The sequence below is a fragment of the Protopterus annectens genome, chromosome 2.part1 (assembly GCF_019279795.1).
Source record: "Protopterus annectens isolate FY-2018-M chromosome 2.part1, PAN1.0, whole genome shotgun sequence".
Taxonomy (NCBI): domain Eukaryota; kingdom Metazoa; phylum Chordata; order Ceratodontiformes; family Protopteridae; genus Protopterus; species Protopterus annectens.
Window position 1 is genome coordinate 669,450,353 of NC_056729.1, and position 23,049 is coordinate 669,473,401.

Sequence of the window (23,049 nt, forward strand, 5' to 3'; positions counted from 1 at the left end):
GCAAAGGTGATCCCGGAGCCGAGCGAATCGAATCCAGGGATGGCGATCTGGATCGCTTACGGCTCCGACACCAAGGTCGGTGCCGAGAGAGATTTTGATACTTCGGTCCTGGCCGGAACCGAAATTGAAGCAGACGCTCCACCTGGCGACGGCTCCGTACTAGGAGCTGACGCCTTGGTGGGCTTAGGGGTTTTAGCTGGCTGAGACTTTGCCGGAGACCCCTCGGGGTTTTAGTAAACCCCTGAGCATTAACTTGTTCCTACGCTCCTGCAGGACTCTCGGACTAAAGGCAAGACATACCGAGCAAGAGTCCGGCAGGTGTAGGGAACCCAAACAATAAACACAAGAAGTGTGACCGTCTGTCAAAGACATTTTCTGACAGCACGAGTCACACTTCTTGAACCCTGATACCTTGGTATCCTTTGACAAGTTATAAATAAAAGGAATACCGATGGATGAAATTTTAGACTAGTGCAAAAACACACACACACTAGTCCCACACCTTCACACAAAAATTTTAGGTAACTATACTAACAAAAGCTAAGAGACTATGATCTTAGACTACAAAGGTTAAACACTACTACTTACTGAAAAACAATATAAAAGGGAAGGGGATAGCCTCTAACTTAAACGGCCTACTTAGGGAGATAGGGAGGGGAGAAGCTCTAAGTAAAAACGAGTTTCCTAAGGGTAAGAAAACATAGGGTAACTAAGACTAGTCTACAGTACTACTCTGATTTAACAAAAGATTCGAAAAATATACACTAACAGTTTAACTACTAAAAATACAAGAGATTAATACAACCTGAGCCAGTGAAGCGCAACCTTGTAGCTGAAGCGGCAAATGACATCTGGGGGTCTAGTGCCAGGCATTGTGGGATATCGGGAGGCCTCGAGCCAGTAAGTAGCTCTCGAGCTTTAGAAAATGGCAGAGTCGGAGCCGAGGATTGGCTCCGAACCCAACCAGCAAGAATGAAGGCGAGAGAGACAACTTATCAATTATTACTTTTGAAGTAAATATCTGTACTGGCACCCCTCAACACCAGTAATTTAAAGCCCTGGTTGCAACTAAAAACAGAAGAGTCGACCTTTCAAGTAAGCGAATTATTTTATAAAAAATCAAAACCAGAATTTTTCCTGTGAACCTGCATTTGACTAGTGATTAAGTAAAACATACACGCTTTCAGGGAAAAAAGTTAATGATAACCTTCAAAACCAGTAGGTATAGCTCCCAGCTATCAACTTTGACCAAATGATAAAACTTTTCACCTAAACAGCATTCCTCACAAGGAATTCTAAACATAAAAACATTCCTATGACAATGCTCATAAAGGGTAGTAAGAAAATTCAGTAAATACATTTTCAAAGAAATTATATGAAATTACTTGTATGCCTAGCCTTGGAAAATGCTTGCCAAGCACCAGTAACAACAAAGTTCTAAGTTTTGGTGCCCTAGACACTCATGAAGGGAGGAGTGGCTAAGGTGTGTGAAACATGCCGGGATGGCCTAATGGTTAAGGTGTTTTCCTTGCAACCACAAGGTACAAGGTTTGAGTCTCACAAGGGATAATTGGCTAGGCTTAAAATGACTTGTAAGGGCAGTTAGCATAGTATGAACCTATGAACTCTGGAAAGCTGATGGCTGTCCCAATCCTTGTCAGGATGTCACCTATTATTGCAACGATGATCTAATTATGAACATATTAAGAATAATTACAAGATTTCAAAGAATTCAAGCTTTTGCATCCAAGTATTTCTTGATTGACAGAGAACAAATGAAATGCACACTTTTAAACCTTTATACTGAAAGTCTGCTTTGGAAGTCCAGTAGCATCCATCTCAAGAGTCAGATGGAATTTATGTCTGTCTCTGGCATTTGGCACTCCCTTTTAAAAGGCAATTAATGTATTTTTTATACATTAACAATGAACTGGTTTGTGAAGGTTTCTTTTCAACCGATGCTGTTGGCAGAATTCTCTACCAAATAATGAAATAACTCTAATACAATTTTAAAAAATGTACAGTCTCAGTCAGCATGGTAGTTTAGGGACAAGGAGTTGTCCTGTGAAGCATGTAAACTGGTGTTAAGAGGTTTAAACAGCTGACACAGCCAGCTTGCTTACCTAGGGGGAATGGTATGACATGGCATTCGGTGACACAATGTCGCTCTCTACAGTGGCTGCAGAGAAGCAATTAGTACAGATCTGTACTGGGTGGGGTGATGTCAGTGTTTCATGGGCAGGATCATACATGGACATGTATTTACATTACTGCACACTCTTTCTCAGGGACTACAAGACATAAAAATTCTCTGTAGTTAGGGAGCTCATGACCCTGGGTTAGGATGCCTTGAGCTCCTCTCCCAACCCCCAAAAGATGAATGAATGATCCCCAGCTGTGATTAGAAGTTGGCAGCTCCACTCCATGCTGGGGATCAGTCAATCTAGATGAAGACTGGGGGAAGGCAAACCACTGGTTACTCTGCAGATGAACATCCTAGCCAAAAGGGACACAACAAAAAAGTAAAATCAGGTCAAACTCTAGATTATAATTATCATCCTAACCTTTTATGGCATGACACTACACAGATGAATTTCCAACTTTTTAAACAATGACTGTGGTGCTTCAAAAAAATCCACTCAAATAAATGGTCAGCTGATTTAAAAATATTCTAAGTGATTCTGCACTTTGAATTTGGTTTAGTTTGCTAAAGTTTTACGAAGATACAGAAAAAGTCTATTTAAGATTTATGCTGTTAGTGGGAGAAAAATTTTAGACCATTAAGTCCTTGGACCCAGGGAACACTGCAAAGTTAGATATGGATTGATGTAAATCAAGGCAGAAACGCAAACAGTGGGAATAGACTCACACTGCAAATCAAGCAATGTGATGCATTACCCTCATTCAAACAGGAACTGGATGGGCATTCACAAATTCACCCCTGGTTTAACTGGCCTAGCCCTCCGTGAAAAAGGATGTACAGCCTCATGGGTTGGTGATGGGCAAGGAGTAAAAATTCACAAGACTCACAAGTCTTACATTCCCTATGACTGAATTATGGACTGCTGCATTTTTTTAATTCTGTGAACAAACAATGGAACTGAAAATTTCCAGCATTCGAAAACAAAACAGCAATGCTGCAACTCTTTCAACTAACCTGCAGTATACCTCCAAGTTGCTTGTGGAAAAACTTCACAAATTCCTTGCTCTCATCATTCTGTTGCGTTAGAGTCAGCACCATTCGTCTTACAGATGTCAGCAAATGTGTAGAGCAGATCTCCTCCATGTGCTCCTAGATTACATACACACAACAAAACTTAATAAACAATTAATTTACTTTTTTATTTATTTACACTTTGTTGACTAGGTTAGTCCCACTAGGCCACTGGCCTCTTCAGGGGAGACCAGACATAGCATTCATACTAACTAGAAGAAACTTGGCCAAGACACCAGGGAACATATCTAACTTTTCCGATAAGTGCCTCTGGATCTTTTACATCCACTATCACCAACTCAGGCAGATGGGGCCTTGGTTTAACATCTCAACCGAAGGACAAGACATTCAGTAGTGCAGCAACATCCTTATGCTGCACAGCAATGTTAGGACTGAAAAAAAATTAACCCAACTACCTAGTGTAGGAATAGAACCCACAGCATTCTGCTCCAAAGGAGTGTGCTCCACCTGTTGAGCTATTGAGATTTCACAATTACAAAATAAACATGGGTAAGTAATTCTAATAGATGGCATTCCCAAACACTTTACACATAGATATAAAAAGTTAAAGATAAATTATGTGGAAATATACTCTACTTTCTAAACAAACCAAACCCATTCTCCAAGCTGGCTTCCATAGGCAAGTGAAAGAGGATCAACATGAAGTATTACAAATCTGGGCAAAGCACAAAAGAACACTACCAACAGACAACCAATTGGAGGGATGTGGATCTGGATATGCAGTTTGGGTCTGTGAAACCATTCAAATGTCTGAATGCTAACCTTACATGTATTTTCTTATATCTTAAATGAGTCTCAATTCTCAGGGCACATGACACATTTTGTATAGTGTTGATGAAACAGTGAATATTTGTATTTTGCAATGCAATCTGTAGAAGCACCTAAAAAACAAATATACGCACAGATATACAGGCATACACAACTGCTGTTGGAAAATTCTATAATGTTCTGTAAAACAGGTATCAGAAACTAAATATATTTAAGTCTATAAAGTTTTCACCACGAAGTTCAGATATTTTACTGCAGTATTAGATGATCTAGTTAGTTTCTCCACAGTGAGTCTACGACTGGGTTCAAACTGCTTCATTACAACCTAGCATTTTTCCACTCATGATGCTCTAGTGCTCATGGCAATGTGTATATAGTACTGGTACAACTGTGGTATCATTAAATGCAACAGGAGAGGCAGCTTAGTCTATTTGCTTTATGAAAACAACAGACTATCTACGTGTCTGATCCTAAGGACATAAACATATATCTGCTCAGCTACAATACTTCAACAGTAACTGCTGAAAGGCACTGCTACCCACAACAGAAGGATGGGGGTGGTATCTGCAACTTACTGAGGATTGTCCTGTTACAGATCAAATAAGTAAAAAAAGACAACTTCACAGTGCAGAGGGATAAAGCCCTGACTTTGACCAAAAAATGCAGGACTGACTTGTGAATCACATGTTGTAGGAGCTGATCGGAAATGGAGCAAGTTAGTGGCTGATTTCAGCTCACCAATCTTGGGAGGAGAACGGCAGCTAGGTTTGTTGCACTGTAAACACACGCAGTGGAGACTGAGCATCACAGCAAGAAAGCTGGAGAAAGCTAGGATGCATGTCTCCTAAACATATTCCTGTACTACAGATGATTTAAGTGTGTGTGTGTAAAAGCACGCTCATCTAAGGGCTGGCACTGGATGGCATATATCAAGGCTGTTAAAGAGGTTTTGGGAGTTAGGGTCCTCAAAGACTTGATGGCCACCAGAACAACAGTTTACTGTAACCTCCTCCCACCACCAAACAGAACAGAAAAAAACAATCAGTCTTGACAGGGCAGAGGTATGGCAAGCAATACAGCCAAATCACAAATTATTATACATATTATTATAAAGACCATACCGTTGATATCTAACACCAGAGATCATTCTTGTGGGCTCTTCAAGTAAGCTATATGTCAAGCAGAAAAACTCCTCAGAGTGGTACAAGCTAGGAGACAACCAAGAGAGAAGAGTCAAAGTGCAGAGGTAACAAATGAAGGCCAACTGCGAACGCATGATCCAAAGCAATAATCTTCGGTAAAGGGATAAGCCAATGATCAATTTGCTGTGGCAGAAAATCTGAAATGGCAATATTTTGGAGCAGTAATGGAAATGGATGTGCCTATGATGCAAGTGACATTTGACAACAGTAGTCTACAAGAGGTTGGTTATTCACCTACCAGAAAGCAAACAATGCAGTTAAATACTTACCTGAATGCAATGCTGTGTGAAGTACTCTCCATAGCAGATGTACAAATACAAGGGCCACTGCTGGAAAAATTATACAAATGTTCTAGAATAAAGCCATAAGAGAATGTCAGTCCTCTGGCAAGAGATTTTAAGCAGATGGCTAGCCCTATGGGTAGTTAATTGTTTGCAGTCTTACTCTCTTGAACTCACCCCAAGTCAGCAACTGCCATTACAGACCTTTTCAAAAATGTTTCAGCTCAAATTAGATGCTAGCTTGCTATATGGTCTTCCACTAACAATGTTTCCAAACCCTAGAGATTGACTGTACAGTCTAGGGCTGTGCCTGGATTTGATTTGGCAGTCCAACAGGAAATGCTTTAGACTAGCCACTATTTTGTGTTTGTAGTTGAAGATCATTGACTACGGCCATCATTTACTGGATACTGATGTTACTTGTCTTGTGTAATGGGCTCCACACATATGCCTTGAACCTTGATTTCTTGGGAACAAGATCCTCCCTATGCAAAGTCTAAGGCATCTGTTGCAATGCTCTGTACTGATGGGGTTTGTACTACGGGGGATTACTAGAATCTACTAGTTTGGCTCACCAGAGTAAGCCCTGAACTAAACATCAAATAAATGGAATTTGATGATTGAGAGAATTCTGGTGTTGGATCCATAAAGACCTGAAACAATACAGGAATTTTCTCATAAGAAAACTGGTACGAATAATCATGAGAACAGTTGAAGCCATTTCTAAGGTGTTTAGAAATTCTCTGCCCAAGCCAGACTTCTGTTTCGCCAGATTTAGAAAGTACCCATTGTATGCTGCCCCCCCCATGCGAGAAATTATGTTTTGTAAAGTGGTATTTAATATGCAACATAGAAAGACCATTCTGGAAAAAGGGTTGCCTTAACTTTGTGTAAATCTGAGGTAATGCAGAGATGCACTAAAATGAGATAAAACATGCTTGACAAGTGGACCATACAGTAACTGGATTAGGGCGATCAGCATGACATATTATTTTACTTATTTAATTTACCTTTTGCTTACTGGATTAGTCCAACTAGGTTAGCAGCCCCTTTTTGAAAGGAAACCAGAGGCAGTATTTATGCTACCAGGGAGATTTGGCTTGGAAACCAGGGAATGTACACTTGCAAAATTAAACTTACCATAACAAAAGTTCGAATGAACACTACTGCAACAGCCATATGTAAATGGGTTGTATTCAGTATACGATACAACAGTTGTCCAGCTTCCACAACTTAAGGGAACCTTCCATTCACAAAGACCACTGAAATCTTCAGCGCAGCTGAAGAAAGTTAATGGTTTAGGCATTAAGTCCATTCAAAGCTTTCATGCCAACTGAAAGAGTGAGGCTAGATCCCTGAAACAGGTCAAAGCTAGGCAAGTAAAAGTCTTCAAACTGGTGTGACACCAGCAAAATACTGCCAGTCCAGCTATCTGGAATTTTGTGAATGATCATATGTCATTTGTGAATGGTGATAGGATTCATATGCTTGTCATACAAATGGGAGAGAACTATCTTATGTACTGAGCTTCAAGAATGTAACCACAGTGTACCCTACTGGAAAAAAACAGAAATGTATATAAACTACATACCTTTGCAAATGTAGGTTTTAATAGCAAAAGCTGGAACATACAGAGTTAACTTGCAAAACTTCAAGAAAATAAGGTGAAATTAGAAGTGTTTTATGATACGCTATAAAAGTAAGTTAATGCAGTATGAAGACAAGATGTCTAGCGCTACAAGTTTCTTTCTATTATTTTGAAACAGAAATAATTACTAGGTTTAAAATGTAAAGTGTTTTTATTGCTCTGTGACTTCCTAGCAGATGCACATCTGAGAGGAGTATTTTTAACAAAGAAATCTTAATGTCTGTGTCTATGTATATGTAGTAAACGTTTGATCCTAGTTTGTCCTCTCAGAGCTTTATTGCTTCACCTTTTTGCTGGGCTAGATTTGGAATTCTTGGTGAACTTTTAGCCCGCTCGGTAGTTATTTTGATTTACTAGTGTTTTCTTTGCTGCCATTGGTGGTGAAACGAGCGGAGAGGCTATGGAAAGCAACTGCAAGGAGGAGCTGGGCCAAGCCAGGAAGTTGAATGGCCAGCTCACCCAGTTGATTGACTCACACCCCTCAGCCAATCGATGGTGGAGCTGGTGTCTACTATACATGAGGGGCAGGAAAAAAACGGCTTCTGAAGGAAACGGGGATCACAGGGAAGCTGCCTGGAGAGGAGAAGGCTCAGACAGCAATGACTTTTGTTTCATCCAAACCCCCAGGATATTTAGACCGACTGAGGGGGGAAAATGGGTCTAATGAAAACCGAGTGTCACCCGCTTCATCTGGACAAGAGAAATGAAATGCAGATTCCAGAAGTAAGGATGTGCAGGTTGATTTTAATGAACGGCTCCAGGTTAGTTTTTCTTCTAACTTTAATAACAGAACTGTGGCTTTGGGGCCTGAAACAGACACTTTAAAAAAAATATTATACAAACTGTAAAGACGTATTTTCAAATGCAAAAGCATCAACATAGAGAATAGTTATTTGAAAGAATGTATTTCTCAAAGTATAGTGCGCCTAAGGGACTTAGAATTTGGAAGTATCCTAATAATGTGTTTCCAGGCAGTGTTTTTCACCAGGATTTAATAAAAATATTTAACAGATGTGGGCTTGATGTACTAAACTATTATTCAAGAGAACAGTAGAGTGAAGGGGAAATTAATGAGTGAAATTGAGATTGTGAAAGTATTAAAAAATATTTAATGTTCACTATTCCTGCTGAAAAGGAAAAATATCATAGTATTCAAAAGGAAGTGGATGGTCAATGTAATGATTTGATAAAAAGAAAAATCAAAAAATTAGAGCGTGACATTTTAGAATACCAAAACGATACTAGTTATCCAAACCAAAGTCTGGAGAGAGATTTTGGGAAAGGAACAATAATGGGGAGTGGAAAAGTAATAACAATGAGGAACCAAGAGCTGGTGATTTAGTGTCAGAATTGGATGACATCTCTGAGTATCCCTCACTACATGGATCAGACAGGATCAGAAATAGGAATGTACTGCGGTGGTGGTGCTGCGGTAGCGTTGTCACCTCACAGTAAGACGTCCCGTTCGATTCTCAGCTAGAGCGTCATCTGTGTGGAGGCATACGTGAATGGGGCGTGCCTTCGTTGAAGGTGGTGCGTCAGGGCTGGTAACCCGGTACGTAAAAATCCACTACCAAACATTAGTGGACCGGAGTTCCGCTGTGGCGACCCCTAACCGGGAAAAGCCAAAAGACACAAACAAACCAGCAACAACAGTTTTCAAATTTTCGTGGGAGAGCCAGGAGGGGGAGATATTAAATAATATCGCCCACCCTGACTTGGAAGAGAGAGAGAGATAAATCAGGACATGGATAATTCTTTTAGATACATATATGGTGATTTTAGTATTTATAATTTTTGCCCTGTAATCTTGACTAAGGACCATTTTAGATTTTTATCCAAGGGAAATAAGTTTATACCCCTAAGACAATGTGACTTGGCCAAAACACTTATGGATATTAAGGTTTTTACAAGAAAAATTAATTTCCAAATAGTGTTTGAGCAGGACTCCAAGGTAGAACGTGAAGGGCTAGTAAGAAAGTACTTATAAATCCACCGTTACACCCACAAATTAAACATTTTTAAGGTATTGTGGAAAAAGAAATCAGAAAAAAGTATGACAAAGTGAGGTATAAAAGCAACTTGGACCCAGATGAAATGAAAGTTTTACATGAACTAAGAAATGATAAAAATTTAACAGTTATGAAACCGGACAAAGGTGGGGGGATGGTCCTTATGGATGATTTTATATATGAATGAAAAATGAATGACATTCTAAGGGACCCCAATAAATATACAACTGTATCCAGAAATGAGATAAACACTGCGTATCGTAGAACAGATATGATTTTAGAGGACCTATTAGTGGAAGGCTCTACTGACCAAAGAACGTACCATTACCTGAAGGTAGAAAAACCTAGAATTGCCAATATTTTTGAGATCCCCAAGACACACAAAAATGGGAAGGACCCCCCCCAGTGAGGCCCACTGTCTCTACGGATGGGTCCAAGACATAGCCTCTAGCTAAGAATGTGGATAGTAAGTTAAAGGGCTTATGGTTAGAAATAAACAACATTCTAAAGGACTCCTGGGACTTTTTAAGGTGTCTCAGTCAGGAGAAATATAATGAAGGCTTAACTTTTCTTACCATTGACATAGTGGATTTGTTTTCCTCGATACCTCATAGGAAAGGTTTGAATGTACTAGAAGAAATTATGTATGACGAAAATTACTTGTCCCTGGATGAAAAAGTGGTTCTAGGCTAAGAGTGTGATAGTGCCCATTACTTATTTTTCATCTTGGAGAAAGTGGATAAAAATCTTTGAGGGGGACTATGGGAAGAAACCATTGAATATAAGGAGCTATGGTGGCAAATCACCTTGGAAGCGAATAAAAAGCCTGAATTGAATGACCATATTTCCATAAGCTCCCTCTTGAAGCTTAGAGCAGCCAAATTATAAGTAGATTTGATTGTGGTACATCTAAGACAATATACACTGTGGTCCTTGATGTAAGTTATCAGTTATATGCCGTTTAAATCTTTTTTAAAAAATGGTTTTAAAGCATTTTTTATTCACTTTGAGATTGTGTTCACATTCAGACACTTTGGTATTTTTATGTATATTCAAGTGCACTGCAATTTTTAAACAATCCACAAGATTGTGCCATTTCCCCAGATAAATATTTAAATGTATTTTAAATTAATTTAACATTTTCTACGTTTACATATAGTGAAAATGTATTTAAATAGGTTTTAAATCAATGTCTTATTTGTTGGATGTTTTATGTTTTTATTCAGTAAAATAATCTATAACCAGTTTTGGTTCCTAAATGCCAGGTATACATATGTTTTTCAGCTTAGGTTGTAACAATTGATTCATCAATTGGTTCACTTTTCACTGGTTGATATGCTAGAGAAATAGTATATATAGAAGGAGTTTAATTCAAGCCTGCATCTGATGAAGTGCATGTCAAACGAAAAAGTATTTTTGTGAGCGTTAATGGTGTCTATGTATAAACTTTTGATCCTAGTTTGTCTCCTCAGAGCTTTATTGCTTCACCTTTTTGTTGGGCTGGATTTAGAATTTTTGATCAACTTTTAGCCCACTTGGTAGTTATTTTGATTTACAGATGTTAATATCTGCTTAGCCTGGGAACTGAAGTCAGGTGACAGAGTGATGTCATCCGAGCTAACACAGCAGTAATGTGGATTAATTTAAGAACTCTGAGAAAGTCTGTGCATTTTGTATCTTGTCTTGGATCTAGAAACATCCATTCAGCACTTCTGCCTGCATTTTGCTCTGTAAGTAAGTTATTTAGGGAATAGTATCTTTTAGATCTTTTATTATTTATTATTAAATATATTTAAACCTTTTAATTGTGGCTGGTTTGTTTAGAGATATTAAGCTCTTAAGAGTACTTACATATGTATTCGGTGACACAGTATAGGCCACTCCAGTAACCTTAGTCTTGGTCACGCATCATTCAGATAATAGTAACATTACACAGTAAGACTGGACACCCTTTGGTAAGGGCCTTATAATAGCTGATAAGTAAGGGTGGCTGGTGGCAGCTGGTATTACCTTATAGTCTGAGCAGAAGGGGGCATTGCTAGTAAACCTGTGCCAGCCTTTCCCAGGGGTGTGTGTGTCAGCTACTTGGGCAGGGACACGGAAGCACTGGTTGAACAGAGATGGTGCTGGAGGTCTTAGCTTGGCCACTCGGCTGACATCTTAACACTATAGCTGGGCCAGTGGGGAGTCTTACTGGGGATCTGGAGAAACAGGGAGATACCAGCTCCACACTGACTGTAATCTCAGAGTGCTTTTAAAGGAAATTGTAGTTTACTTTGTGTGTACTTGTCATCCTCGCAATGTGTACGTCCCTCCCTGGTGCTAGTAGTGAGGATTGAGGCTCCTTGATTACTGGGCCAGTGCAGGGGTGTCACACCTGGCATCAAAAATTAAAAATAAGGAGGGTAGAGATAGTGAGTGGCTACTGCGGCAGTGATTATTTAAACATCTACTATTATGGTAAATTTACATAAACAACTGCACTATGTTCACCATTTTTTTCATTGCTGCGTTAACCTTAGCTATATGGGTAGACTACCATAACTATAACATATGGGAGGAAAAAAGATGAGGGTTCCGGGAGCCACTGGTGAAGGGTCCTAGCAAAGCCTGCCCTAGACTTGGAAATTACCTAAGTTTGCAGTGTTTTGTAAATGTACAGAGGGCCAAGAAGTGGCCCCTGGAATACTTAGAGTCCACTGTTTTCCAAAGAGCCAATGAAGCAGTGAAGACCCTAGTACTGTGTGCCTTAACCCTACCTGGAATTGATTATGGGGGGAAACCATAGCAACTTGTCTGCTTTGACCAAGTATCCTTATTTCTTACCTTCATAAGAAATGGATAACTGATCAGTATTTTTGAAGGTTTTAATTCAATCAAGATAGTATCTTAATTGTCAAGACATCCAGAGTAAGAATATTCATTCTCTCATTTTAAGTTCTGGAAAGATGACAGGGAGATGGATACCTTGGCTTAAGTAAACTCTGACACCACTGTAATCCTAAATAAGAAGTTATGTACCTACCATAACGCTCCATGTTAGTTGTCTTCTTCTCGCCTTCTTTCTTGCTGGATGGGTTTGGAGCCGATCCTCGGCTCCGACTCGGCCTATACCAAAGCTCAAGAGCTATTTACCGGCTCGAGGCCCTCCCTGTATCCCACAATGCTAGGCATCCAATACCCAGATCTCGTTTGGTAGAGCTAAACACCATGGAGACACCTGCCCCGACTATAATATTTACCTACAGTGGTAACAGAGGGGGACATAACCTAGGAATAGTCAGTAGAGGAATACAGCCTCAGAAGGATTCTTCTCGGTCTGTCCAGGCTAGGGGGGTGGCGGGTGGGACGCAAGAAAGAAGGCGAGAAGTAGACAGCTAACATGGAACGTTATGGTAGGTACATAACTTCTTAATGTTAAGTTGTCAATCTCGCCTTCATTCTTGTTGGATGGGACAGCGTCCCTAGCACCTTAGTCCTGGGTGGCTCAACGGAACAGACTCTTGAGCACAGTGGAACCAAACTCGGCCTGATTCCTGGAGGCTATATCCAACTTGTAATGAGAAATAAAGGTATGAGGAGAGGCTCACGTGGCTGCAGCACAAATAGATTCCACTGGGATCCTTGCTTAAAAAGCTACCGACGTGGCTAACGCTCTAGTGGAATGAGCATTAGGTTTTACGGGGAGTTCTTTGTGTCTTGATTGGTAAATGAAGGATATGATTGAAGCCAACCATCTGGATAAAGATACTTTAGAAACTGGCAAGCCCTGCTTGCCCTCAGCATAAGAGAGGAAGAGTTGGTCTGACTTCCTAATTTGTTTTGTTCTATCCAAATAAAAACGTAATTGCCTGTGAACATCCAAAAAGTGCAGCCTTTGTTCAGCTCTGTTCGAATAGTTAGGAAAAAAGACAGAAGCTCAATAGCCTGATTCAGGTTTGTCTCAGAAGGAACCTTGGGTAAAAAGGAAGGGTTAGTTTTAAGTGAGACTCTATCCTTGTGAAAAACAAGATAGGGAGGGCGAATGCAGAGGGCTTGAAGTTCCGACACTCTTCTAGCTGAGGTGATAGCTATTAAGAAGAGAGTCTTCCAGGAGAGTAATTTTAAAGAACAGGAGGCTGCAGGTTCAAAGGGAGGTAGAATCAGAGAAGATAATATAAGGTTCAGATCCAACAGAGACGGAGATCTCTAATTTGAGGCCTGAGTAATACAGTTCCTTTGAGAAAGGCTTTACAAAGTTTATGGGACCTGATGCTGGTCTCTGACAGTCCAGCATGAAAATTAGAGATAGCAGCCAATTGGACACTAATGGTGGCAGAAGAGGAGCCCCCTCTAAAGAGTTCTGCCAAAAAAATCCAGAACAGTGTGGACAGGGGCTGTAAAAGGATCTATATTCCTGGTCTCTGCCCAGCAGGAGAAACGTTTCCACTTACTAGCATAGGTTTTTCTGGTAGTAGATTTATGTGAAGAAAGGATGATTTCACTTACTGGCTGAGAAATCTGTGGAAGCCTGGCTAAGGTTGGAAGTGGAGCAACCAAGCTGTGAGGTCGAGAGACCGAAGGGATTGGTGCAGCCCGCCCAACTGATGGACCAACAGGTCCGGCACTGGGTCCAGACTCCAGGGCTGCTCCAACAGATGACGATGCAGGAGCGGAAACCAAATTTGTCGAGGCCAGTAAGGGGCAATGAGGATCATCCTGGAACCCAAAGCGGTCGCTATCTGAATCAGTCTGGGATTTAAGGGAAATGGAGGGAATGCATACAGAAGACCCTGGGGCCAATCGTGGACTAGAGCGTCTCTGGGGGAATGGCTGGGGAGGGGGAATAGAGTGAAGAAGTCTTCTCACTTGCTGTTGAGAGGGGTTGCGAAAAAGTTGCAGCAAGGTTGTCCCCATCTGCGGAAAATCTTGTCCGCTACTGACTGACTGAGAGACCACTCGTGAGGCATGAGAATGGCTCTGCTCAGCCTGCCTGCTATAACGTTGGACTTCCCGGGGATGTGCGTTGCTATCAGAAACCGTTGGGAAGAGATCGCCCACTGCCAGAGTCTGAGTGCTTCTCGACATAAGGGGTAGGATCTGGTTCCGCCCTGCTTGTTGATGTAGCACACTACAAACATATTGTCTGTTTGAATTGCAATAGTCCCGATAGGTAGAGAGTCCTGAAGAGCTTGCAACGCTAAAAGTACCGCTCTCATCTCCAAGACGTTTATATGCAGGTGGTATTCTAGGGGTTGCCAAGTGCCTTGGACAGTCCTGCCCTGAAAATGCCCCCACCCCCCGATCAGGGAGGCATCCGTGGTCACCGTGGCAACAGGAGAAGGAAAAACAAACGGTCTGCCCTGGAGAACTGTAGGGGAGACCATCCACCAAGCTAGGCGGTCTTTGCATGTTTGAGTGATCATTATTCTGTGGGACATTGGGAGCTGGTGAAAGGACCATTGGGTAAAAAGCATCCACTGAAGGATCCGCATGTGGAAACGAGCCAGGGGGACTAAAATGATCGCTGCCACCATAAGACCCAATGTTTTTAGCACAAATCAGGCCTTGATCGTCTTGCACTTTAGTAGAACTTGCACATGCCGGCGAATGTTTGATACTCTGTCTGGAGGAAGTTTTGCGGACAGATCTTTTGTGCTTATTTCTGCGCCTATAAACATTATAGATTGACAAGGCGACAATACAGACTTTTCGAAATTTATTGATATACCTAGCTCGGAGCATGTCTGAATGGTATAGTCCCTGGCTTGCAGAAGTTGATGGCTGGTGGAAGCAGTAAGGAGCCAGTCGTCGAGATATGGAAACACCTGGAATCCCCGTCATCTCAGGTGAGCCGTAGCCACTGCCATGCATTTGGTGAACAACTTGGGGGCTGTGGTGAGACCAAAGGGCTGGGCTCTGAATTGATAGTGACTGGCTCCCAGCCGGAAGTGGAGAAACCTTCTGGAGCGCCTGTTCATTTTGATATGGTAGTACACATCCTGAAGGTCTATAGAGCACATCCAATTGTCCTGACCCAAAAAGGGTAGAATGGACTGAAGCGTGACCATCCGGAACTTTGTTCTTTGGCTAGACCTGTTCAGTCTGCTGAGATCCAGAATGGGTCTCCAGTCCCCTGTCTTTTTTGGTACCAAAAAACATGGAGTAAATTCCGGATCCTTGCTGGTCTGCTGGGACTGGCTGGATGGCCCTCTTTTTTAGCAGTTTTGAAATTTCCAGCACTGCTTGATCCCTTAGCGCTGGTGGGACATTTGGAAGGGATCTGTTTCTTTGTACAGGGGTGTGGACGAAGGGAATTTTGTAACCCTCGGATATGATAGACTGTACCCATTTGTCTTGTGTGAGGAGTTGCCAGGCTTTTGGGTACAGTGACAATCTTCCCCTGACTGCCTCCGAAGGTGGACAGTCGGGCAGCCCCTCAGTGGTGCTGGAAGGGTTTTGTCAGAGGACGACTCCCTGCTACCCTGATTCTGCGGACCCCCTATGCCCCTTGGGCGGCGTCTATTATTGTTCCCTCCTCTGCCCCTGGAGGGAAACTCACCACGTGTGTCAGGCATGACTCCCTGGGGTTTGCGAAACCACATTTTTCCACCCTTCTGACCTTTTGGGTATGGTCTAGATGGAGTAGAAAAACAGACTCCCACGGCAGAGAGAGTCTTGCCTTCCTGTTCGCACCTGGTAAGTGTATCCTTCACCTGTGGTCCGAACAAGGCCGAACCATCGAAGGGGGTGTTGGTGAACGACGCCTTAAAGGGGTCAGCAAAGTTGCACAACCGCATCCAGGCATGTCGTTTCAAGGCTACACCTGTGCCTGCGGCCCTCCTCGCCCCATCGTCTGCATAAGAGATGAGCCGCATGGAGGAGTTAACTATGGAGTTAAGGGTTGCCAGCTAGGAGTTAATCTTTTCCTGAGACCCTGCAGCAGATGGATCCTGAAGGGTATCACCCAATTCCTTAAGGATATCCCTTTGAAGGCGGGTGAAATGGCACAGGTAGTTCAGCGACCACATGGAAAAGGTCCCTGAAGAAAACATCCGCTTCCCGTACCTGTCCATTGTCCTAGATTCTTTATTAGGTGGATGGACAGGGACAGAAGGATCAGCCAACTCCTTCTTAGTGGCTGCTGCAACCACCATGACATCAACAGGGACACCCTTAGTTAGAAACTGTTTGTCGGACGGGGCTGTAATAAACTTTGTGGGCCTGCGGGGAGTTGGTTCCACTGTGTCCAGGGCCGTCCACGCCTTCCAAGCCACCACTTCCATGAGTGGGTCGAAAGGCAGAGACACCCAGGAGGTGGAGGGGCGAGAGCCAAACGCGTCCAGATACACCGACTCATCCTCGGAGGGATTAAGGGCAGTCCAATTCCCCCTCTGCCCAAGGATCTCAAGGATGTTTGAAAAGGAGACATCCTCAGAGGGGAACCTTGGGGACCCCTCCAAATCGGTGTCTGAGGTGACCGACTCAGGGGAGTCAACATGTTTCCTCTTACATTTTTTCTTCTGAGGGGGCTCCTCTGAATGATCAGGGGAGGCCTCGGAAGAGGAAGACACACCCAATGGGGCTACCTGGAGCGTCTGTTCTCCACGCTTGGGGTCAGGAGGGTGAACAGAGACTGTAATGGGGACAGTGCAGTCTGTGAGGAAGCTTGTGCAACTGCCCTTGGCAATTTTCAAAACAGAAGAATGATTACTGCCTGGTCCAGAAGGGAGTTGTCATAAATATCATAAGTGTGTCCTTCTAAGGACTTCCAAGATGGCTGCACATTGAGTAACCGCTTATTTCTAGCTCTCCCAGTGTGAAAACAGAAACTCAGCAGAGAAGGCCAGTAGAAATATACAATTAGTGTAACTTTCAGTAACTGGCTAGTAAACTGCACTACCTGGATGCCAGAAATAAAGAAATACAGAAGACTTGGAAAAAAATCAGCTAAAAAAGTGAGAAAGAAACACTGACTGGGGAAAGTTCTGCAGCTGTTCAGCAAAAAGCAATGCAACATTCATACATGACATCCAATAACCTACTGGAACATATATGACAACTGCATACAGACCTGATTAAAATACACAAAACACTGATTGAGTATATCAACACAACCAACAAAATGCTGGAAAAATGGAAGAAGCTTTAAAAAGATATTCACATGAGCTGATAAAGCTGCAAAATCAGAGGTCAAAATGAAGAAAGGGCTGGTTGAATATGAAACTGCTCAGGAAGAGACTTTTCAAAAAATAGAATTAGAGGACAGAGCACAAAGGGAAAACAGGAGATTTTCAGTTATACCACAGAAGCTGGAAGGAACAGACTGCATTAGTTTAATGAAGGCACAAATAAGCAAATGGACTGGTATTCCACAACAGGAGTAGTTAGTTAAAAGGGCACATTGTGTGTATGTGCCATACCTGGCTATAAGAAAGCAACCTAGACCTTTACTAGCAAAGATGCAATGCTACCACCAGAAGGAACTGATTCTGACAAAACTGTGGCAGAAAGACAAAGTACTAAAAGTGGGAGAAAGTGTGTTTGTGAAGAATGATTACTTACTGTACACCAGACAGAAGAGGAGCAAACCTATTCCACTATTCAGGGAATGTCGAGATGCAGGTGTGAGATGCAAACTGCTGTACCCAGCTGTCTTTCAAGGTATTCTTCCTTGCAGAGACAAAATTATTTTGATGAAGTACATGCTAAGGAGGAAATACAAAAATTTTCCCAACAAAAAGTAAGCTGTGAAACAGAAGGAGATTCTGCTTTTTGTTCTTCTGGTAATAAAGACCAGAGAGGGACAGTACCTGTGCAACCTTTTCAAACTTTTCAATGGAAAATGTTGGAGAGAAGGAAGAAATCACGAGAGTTGACTAGAAGAATCAAGAGTACGTTGGAAATGAAGCAGAGACAGGATTTCAGAGATGAACAGTAATAAAACCAGTAACTTAATATGGGATTACAATGCAATAATTATATTTGGTAAATATGACAGAACAAGAAAATCTGGAAATATTGACCTTTTTCAGAATTTGTTGGACTTGTGGGGGACTCTAAAGCATGTGCCCTACCTGATGTAATAATTCTTCTCCTTTCGGCTTTTCCTGGTGAGGGGTCGCCACAGCAGATCACCTGTCAGCTCATGATTGGAAGTGGAGTTTTTTAAAGGTGGCGAGTTGCCAGCGAGGCGCCCAACCTTTCACAGAAGGAGCACACACTCACGCCTAGGGCCAATTTTAGAGTGTCCAATCCACCTACAGCATGTCTTTGGGATGTGGAAGGAAGCCAGAGCACCCGGACGAAACCCACGTGACCACAGGGCGAACATGCAGACTCCACACAGAAGGCAACCCAGCCAAAGATCGAACCGGAGAACTTCTTGCTGTGAGGCGACAACGCTAACCGCTGCACCACCGTGGCCACTCGCCCTACCTGATGTAATTTATGTTTGGAAAAGAGCATTGGGGAGGGGAAGAAGAGATAGAAAGTTAACTGCAAGTAAAGATTTTTTCCCTTAAACAGTACTAATTTTTTGGCATGTGGTTTTCATTACATGCTATGAAGTACTTTTTTCCATTTATTTTTAAGTGTAATGGGGATTGTAAACAGGTGCTGCTGTTCTTTTTTTTCTTTCTCCCTTCTTTCTGATTGTTCAGTTTTAAGAAATGTAGGCACTGCGATTAAAAAAAAAAGCCTAGCTAAAAAGCACGATAAAAGAAAATTAGAAATTATGTACTAACCATAACGTTCCATCTGAGTAGGTGTATTCATTTGTCTGCAACCTGTGGGTTATGGATCCGATATCGGATCCGAACCGGCATGGTTTACCAGCTATGGATCCGAGCTCTCAGCTCCTCCCCTCACCCATAATGCCCTGCTCTCCCTACATGACCTCAGATCGAGTTTGCCAACAGCAAGAACACCCTGAAAAGGGTAACACATCATATGCAGGAAACTGAAAAGGCCGGGGGATAGGAGGGCGGGATGGTTGCAGACAAATGAATACACCTACTCAGATGGAACGTTATGGTGAGTACATAACTTCTAAATCTGAAGTAGGAGATTCATTTGTCTGCAACCTGTGGGACAGAGTCCCCAGCTACCTGAACCTTGGGCGGCCATCATGGAAGGGTATTCCAGAGCACCACGGAGCCAAAGGATGCTCTACCCCTAGATGTAAGATCCAACTTGTAGTGGGAAATAAATGTATGAGATGAAGCCCAAGTGGCTGCTGCACAAATGTCATCTAGAGGAATCCTAGCCTTAAAGGCGGCCGAAGTAGAGACTGACCGGGTTGAATGGGCATGTACACCCTCCGGTGCGGGCCTTCCAGAAGCTTGATAAGCCAATAAGATACATTGTGAAATCCAGCGAGATAATGAGACTTTAGAAATTGGCTTGCCCAAATTAAATTTAGCAAAGGAAATGAACTTTTAGTTATGTACTCACCATAACTTCAGATGTTTGGGATCCATCTCGCCTACATTCTGAATGATGGGTTCGGAGCCGATCCCTCGGCTCCGACTCGGCACGCTTATGCCAAAGAGCGAAGTCTCTTATTGGCTGAGCTTACTATATCCCAGGATGCACCACCACCAGTCCCCCAGATCTAGTTTGTCCGCATACATGCACACATGCATACCCTGCTTATATAACATCGTCAGATGAAACAAGATAAAAACAGTGGAGCTCAAAACCGTTCAATCTCTTCTGATCTGCAAGGCAGGGGGAAGGAGGGTGGGTATCAGGAATGAAGAGATGGATCCCAAACATCTGAAGTTATGGTGAGTACATAACTAAAAGATGTTATGTGATCCTATCTCGCCTACATTCTGAATGATGGGACAGCCCCTAGCACCTGAATCCTGGGTGGCTCACTGGAAAACACTCCTGAGTACCGTGGAACCAAATGATGCTCGCCCTTTAGATGCCACGTCCAATTTGTAGTGGGAAATGAAAGTGTGGTTAGACCAAGTAGCCAGCACAAATTTCCGATATAGCGAGCTTGGAATGAAAGGCTATAGAAGTAGCCATAGCTCTGGTAGAATGAGCTTTGATAGATGATGTAAGTTGTTTATTCAAGAAGAGTAGGCCTGAGTTATGCAATCTCTGATCCATTTTGAGATTGTAGCTTTTGTGATGGTTTGGCCCAATTTATTATCTGAGAAGGACACAAACAACTGGTCTGACTTACGAAGTTGCTGAGTCCTGTCTAAATAGAAGCGAATTGCCTGTGAACATCCAATTTATGGAGAGTGTATTCTGCTTCATTAGAGAATTTTGGAAAGAAAACTGGTAGCTCTAGAGATTGTTGAAGACAGAAACTAGAACAGACTTTGGGACAAAGGATGGATTAGGCCTAAGTGATACTCTATCCTTGTGGAAAATCAAGTACGGTGGTTTAACAGACAGGGCTTGAAGCTCTGAGACTCTTCTTGCAGAGGTAATAGCCACTAAGAATGCCGTTTTCCAAGACAGATATTTTAATTGCATGTAGCAGCCGGTTCAAAAGGGGAGATGTTAATGCAAAGCACCAAATCAAGATCCCACGGAGGTGCAGGATGAAAAACTGGTGGTCTTAACAAACTGGCACCTTTAATGAACGTTTTGCATAGTCTGCTGCTCATCAAAGGAGGATCCGTGGATTCATGGAATTTAGAGATAGCAGCTAATTGGACTTTAATAGTTGAGACAGAAGATCCCTGATTAAACAGGGATGTTAAGAATTTCAAAACCTCTGGGACAGGAGCAGTGATAGGGTTTAAGCCCTTGAGTTGAGCCCAGATAGCAAACCTCTTCCACTTACTGAGGTACAATTTGTTAGTGGTGGGTTTGTGGGTCAAGATAAAATGTGAACAACTTCCGGGTCTAGTGTGTGCCTTCTAACTAAAGTTGGAAGTGGAGGAACCAAGCTGTCAATCTTAGAGATTGAAGGGACTGATGCCAATGTCCCGACTGATGGATTAGCAACCGGATCAGGTCTAAGGTCCACGGATCGACCACTGCATGCTTTTTCAGGTAAGGAAACCATATCTGACGAGGCCAGTATGGGGCAATCAGAATCATTGAAGACCCCAGTTGAGAAGCTTTTTGAATAACTTTGCCAAGGAGTGGAATTGGAGGAAAGGCATAAAGTAGCCCTGTTGGCCAAGGTTGTGCTAGAGCATCCATGGCTGGTCCTCCCTGATGTGGAATCAAGGAGAAGAACCTCTGGCACTTGGTGTTTTGTGGAGTTGCAAATAGGTCGCAGCACGGCGTCCCCCATCTCTTGAAAACCTGGGCTGCTACTGTGCAGTTTAGAGACCATTCGTGAGGAGAGAGAATTGTCCTGCTTAATTTGTCCGCCAATATATTTGACTTTCCGGGATGTGGGTCGCTACCAAGAAGCGGTTGGTAGCTACCGCCCATTCCCACACTCTCATGGCCTCTCTGCAAAGTACGATCTGGTCCCACCTTGTTTGTTCAGATACCAAACCACCGACATGTTGTCTGTGTGGATGGCGATGATGCCCTGAGGAAGAAACTTGTGTAAGGCCTGTAGGGACAGAAGTACAGCCCTCATCTCCAACACGCTGATGTGGAGAAGAGCTCGTCCGAAGCCAGGAGCCCTGAACTAGCCTGCCCAGACAATGCCCCCACCCTATCTGGGAGGCATCTGTCGCCAGGGTAACCACTGGAGGGGAGAACAAAGGGTTTTCCTGATCCAAGTTGGATGTCTGAAGCCACCAGAAGGTCCCTTTGCATATTTCCGTAATCATGATGTGATGATTGAGGGAAGATCCTGAAAGGACCATTGAGTTGACAAGAGCCACTGAAGAATCCTCATGTGTAATCTTGCTAGAGGAACTAAAAGAACCGTGGCAGACATTGAGCCTAAAACCTGTAGGACCATCCTGGCTGGGGCTTTGGATCTCGAGATTAGAGCTTGAACTTGGCCCTGTAAAGTTCGGATCCTTTCGCAGGAAGAAATACGCATCAATCTTGAGTCTATCTCTGCTCCTATAAACTTTATGCTGAGAGGGCAGCAAGACAGACTTTGACCAATTGAATGTAATCCCTAGGGAAACACCCAGGAGATGGTGGCTTTGAGGTTGTCCATTAGTAGATGCCTGGTGGTGGCAGTCAGGAGCCAGTCGTCGAGATAGGGAAACACTTGGAATCCAAGACTTCTCAGGTGAGCCGCCACTACTGCCAAACACTTGGTGAACACCCTGGGGGCTGTGGTGAGAACAAAGGGCAGAGCGCAAAATTGGTAATGACTGACTCCCAGGCTGAAGCGCAGATACCTTCTGGACGCCTGATGTATCGGTATGTGATAATAGGCGTCCTTGAGGTCTATGGAGCACATCCAAACATCCTTCTCCAACAACGGGAGAATGGATTGTAACGTGACCATTCGAATTTGGATTTCGTGGACGGATTGGTTCAGTCTGCTGAGATCCAATATTGGTCTCATGTCCCCTGTCTTTTTTGGCACTAAAAAGAATCTGGAGTAATTTCCTGATCCGATCTGGTCTGTGGGGACCGGTTGATGACTCCTTTTCTAGCAGCTTTAAAGCTTCTGCGGCTGCTATTTCCCTTTGACTGGGTGGTGGGTCCGATTCTCTTGGACGGGGGTGAGTATTTGAATGGGATGGAGTAACCTCCGGCAATGATCCGGCACCCATCTGTCCTGAGTGATTGACTCCCAGGCATTTAGGTGCTTGGCGAACGACACCCGACTGGCTCGAGCAGCACAGTCGGGCAATCCCTCATGACGGTGGGAGGCTGAAGAGCCACGAAAGGACTCGCGGTCTCCAGAATTGCGGGCCTCTGCCGCCTCTGGGACGGCGTCTCCTGAAAAATTTCCCGCCTCTGCCTCTGGACGGGAATCTTCCTGCTGTTGGGAGAAAACTTGAGATTTTCGAACCACATTTTC

At 43.0% G+C, this 23,049-nt stretch overlaps 1 protein-coding gene across 1 annotated transcript in view; it reads right to left on the reverse strand.

The window, feature by feature from the left end:
• PCM1 (pericentriolar material 1) overlaps positions 1–23,049 on the reverse strand; it is a gene marked incomplete at its 5' end in the record, with an annotated part of 3,258,627 nt that overhangs the window by 593,863 nt on the left and 2,641,715 nt on the right. Inside the window, one exon of the mRNA XM_044063494.1 lies at positions 3,158–3,292. Coding sequence (XP_043919429.1) covers positions 3,158–3,292 — 135 coding nt within the window. The remainder of the gene's footprint in view (positions 1–3,157; positions 3,293–23,049) is intronic.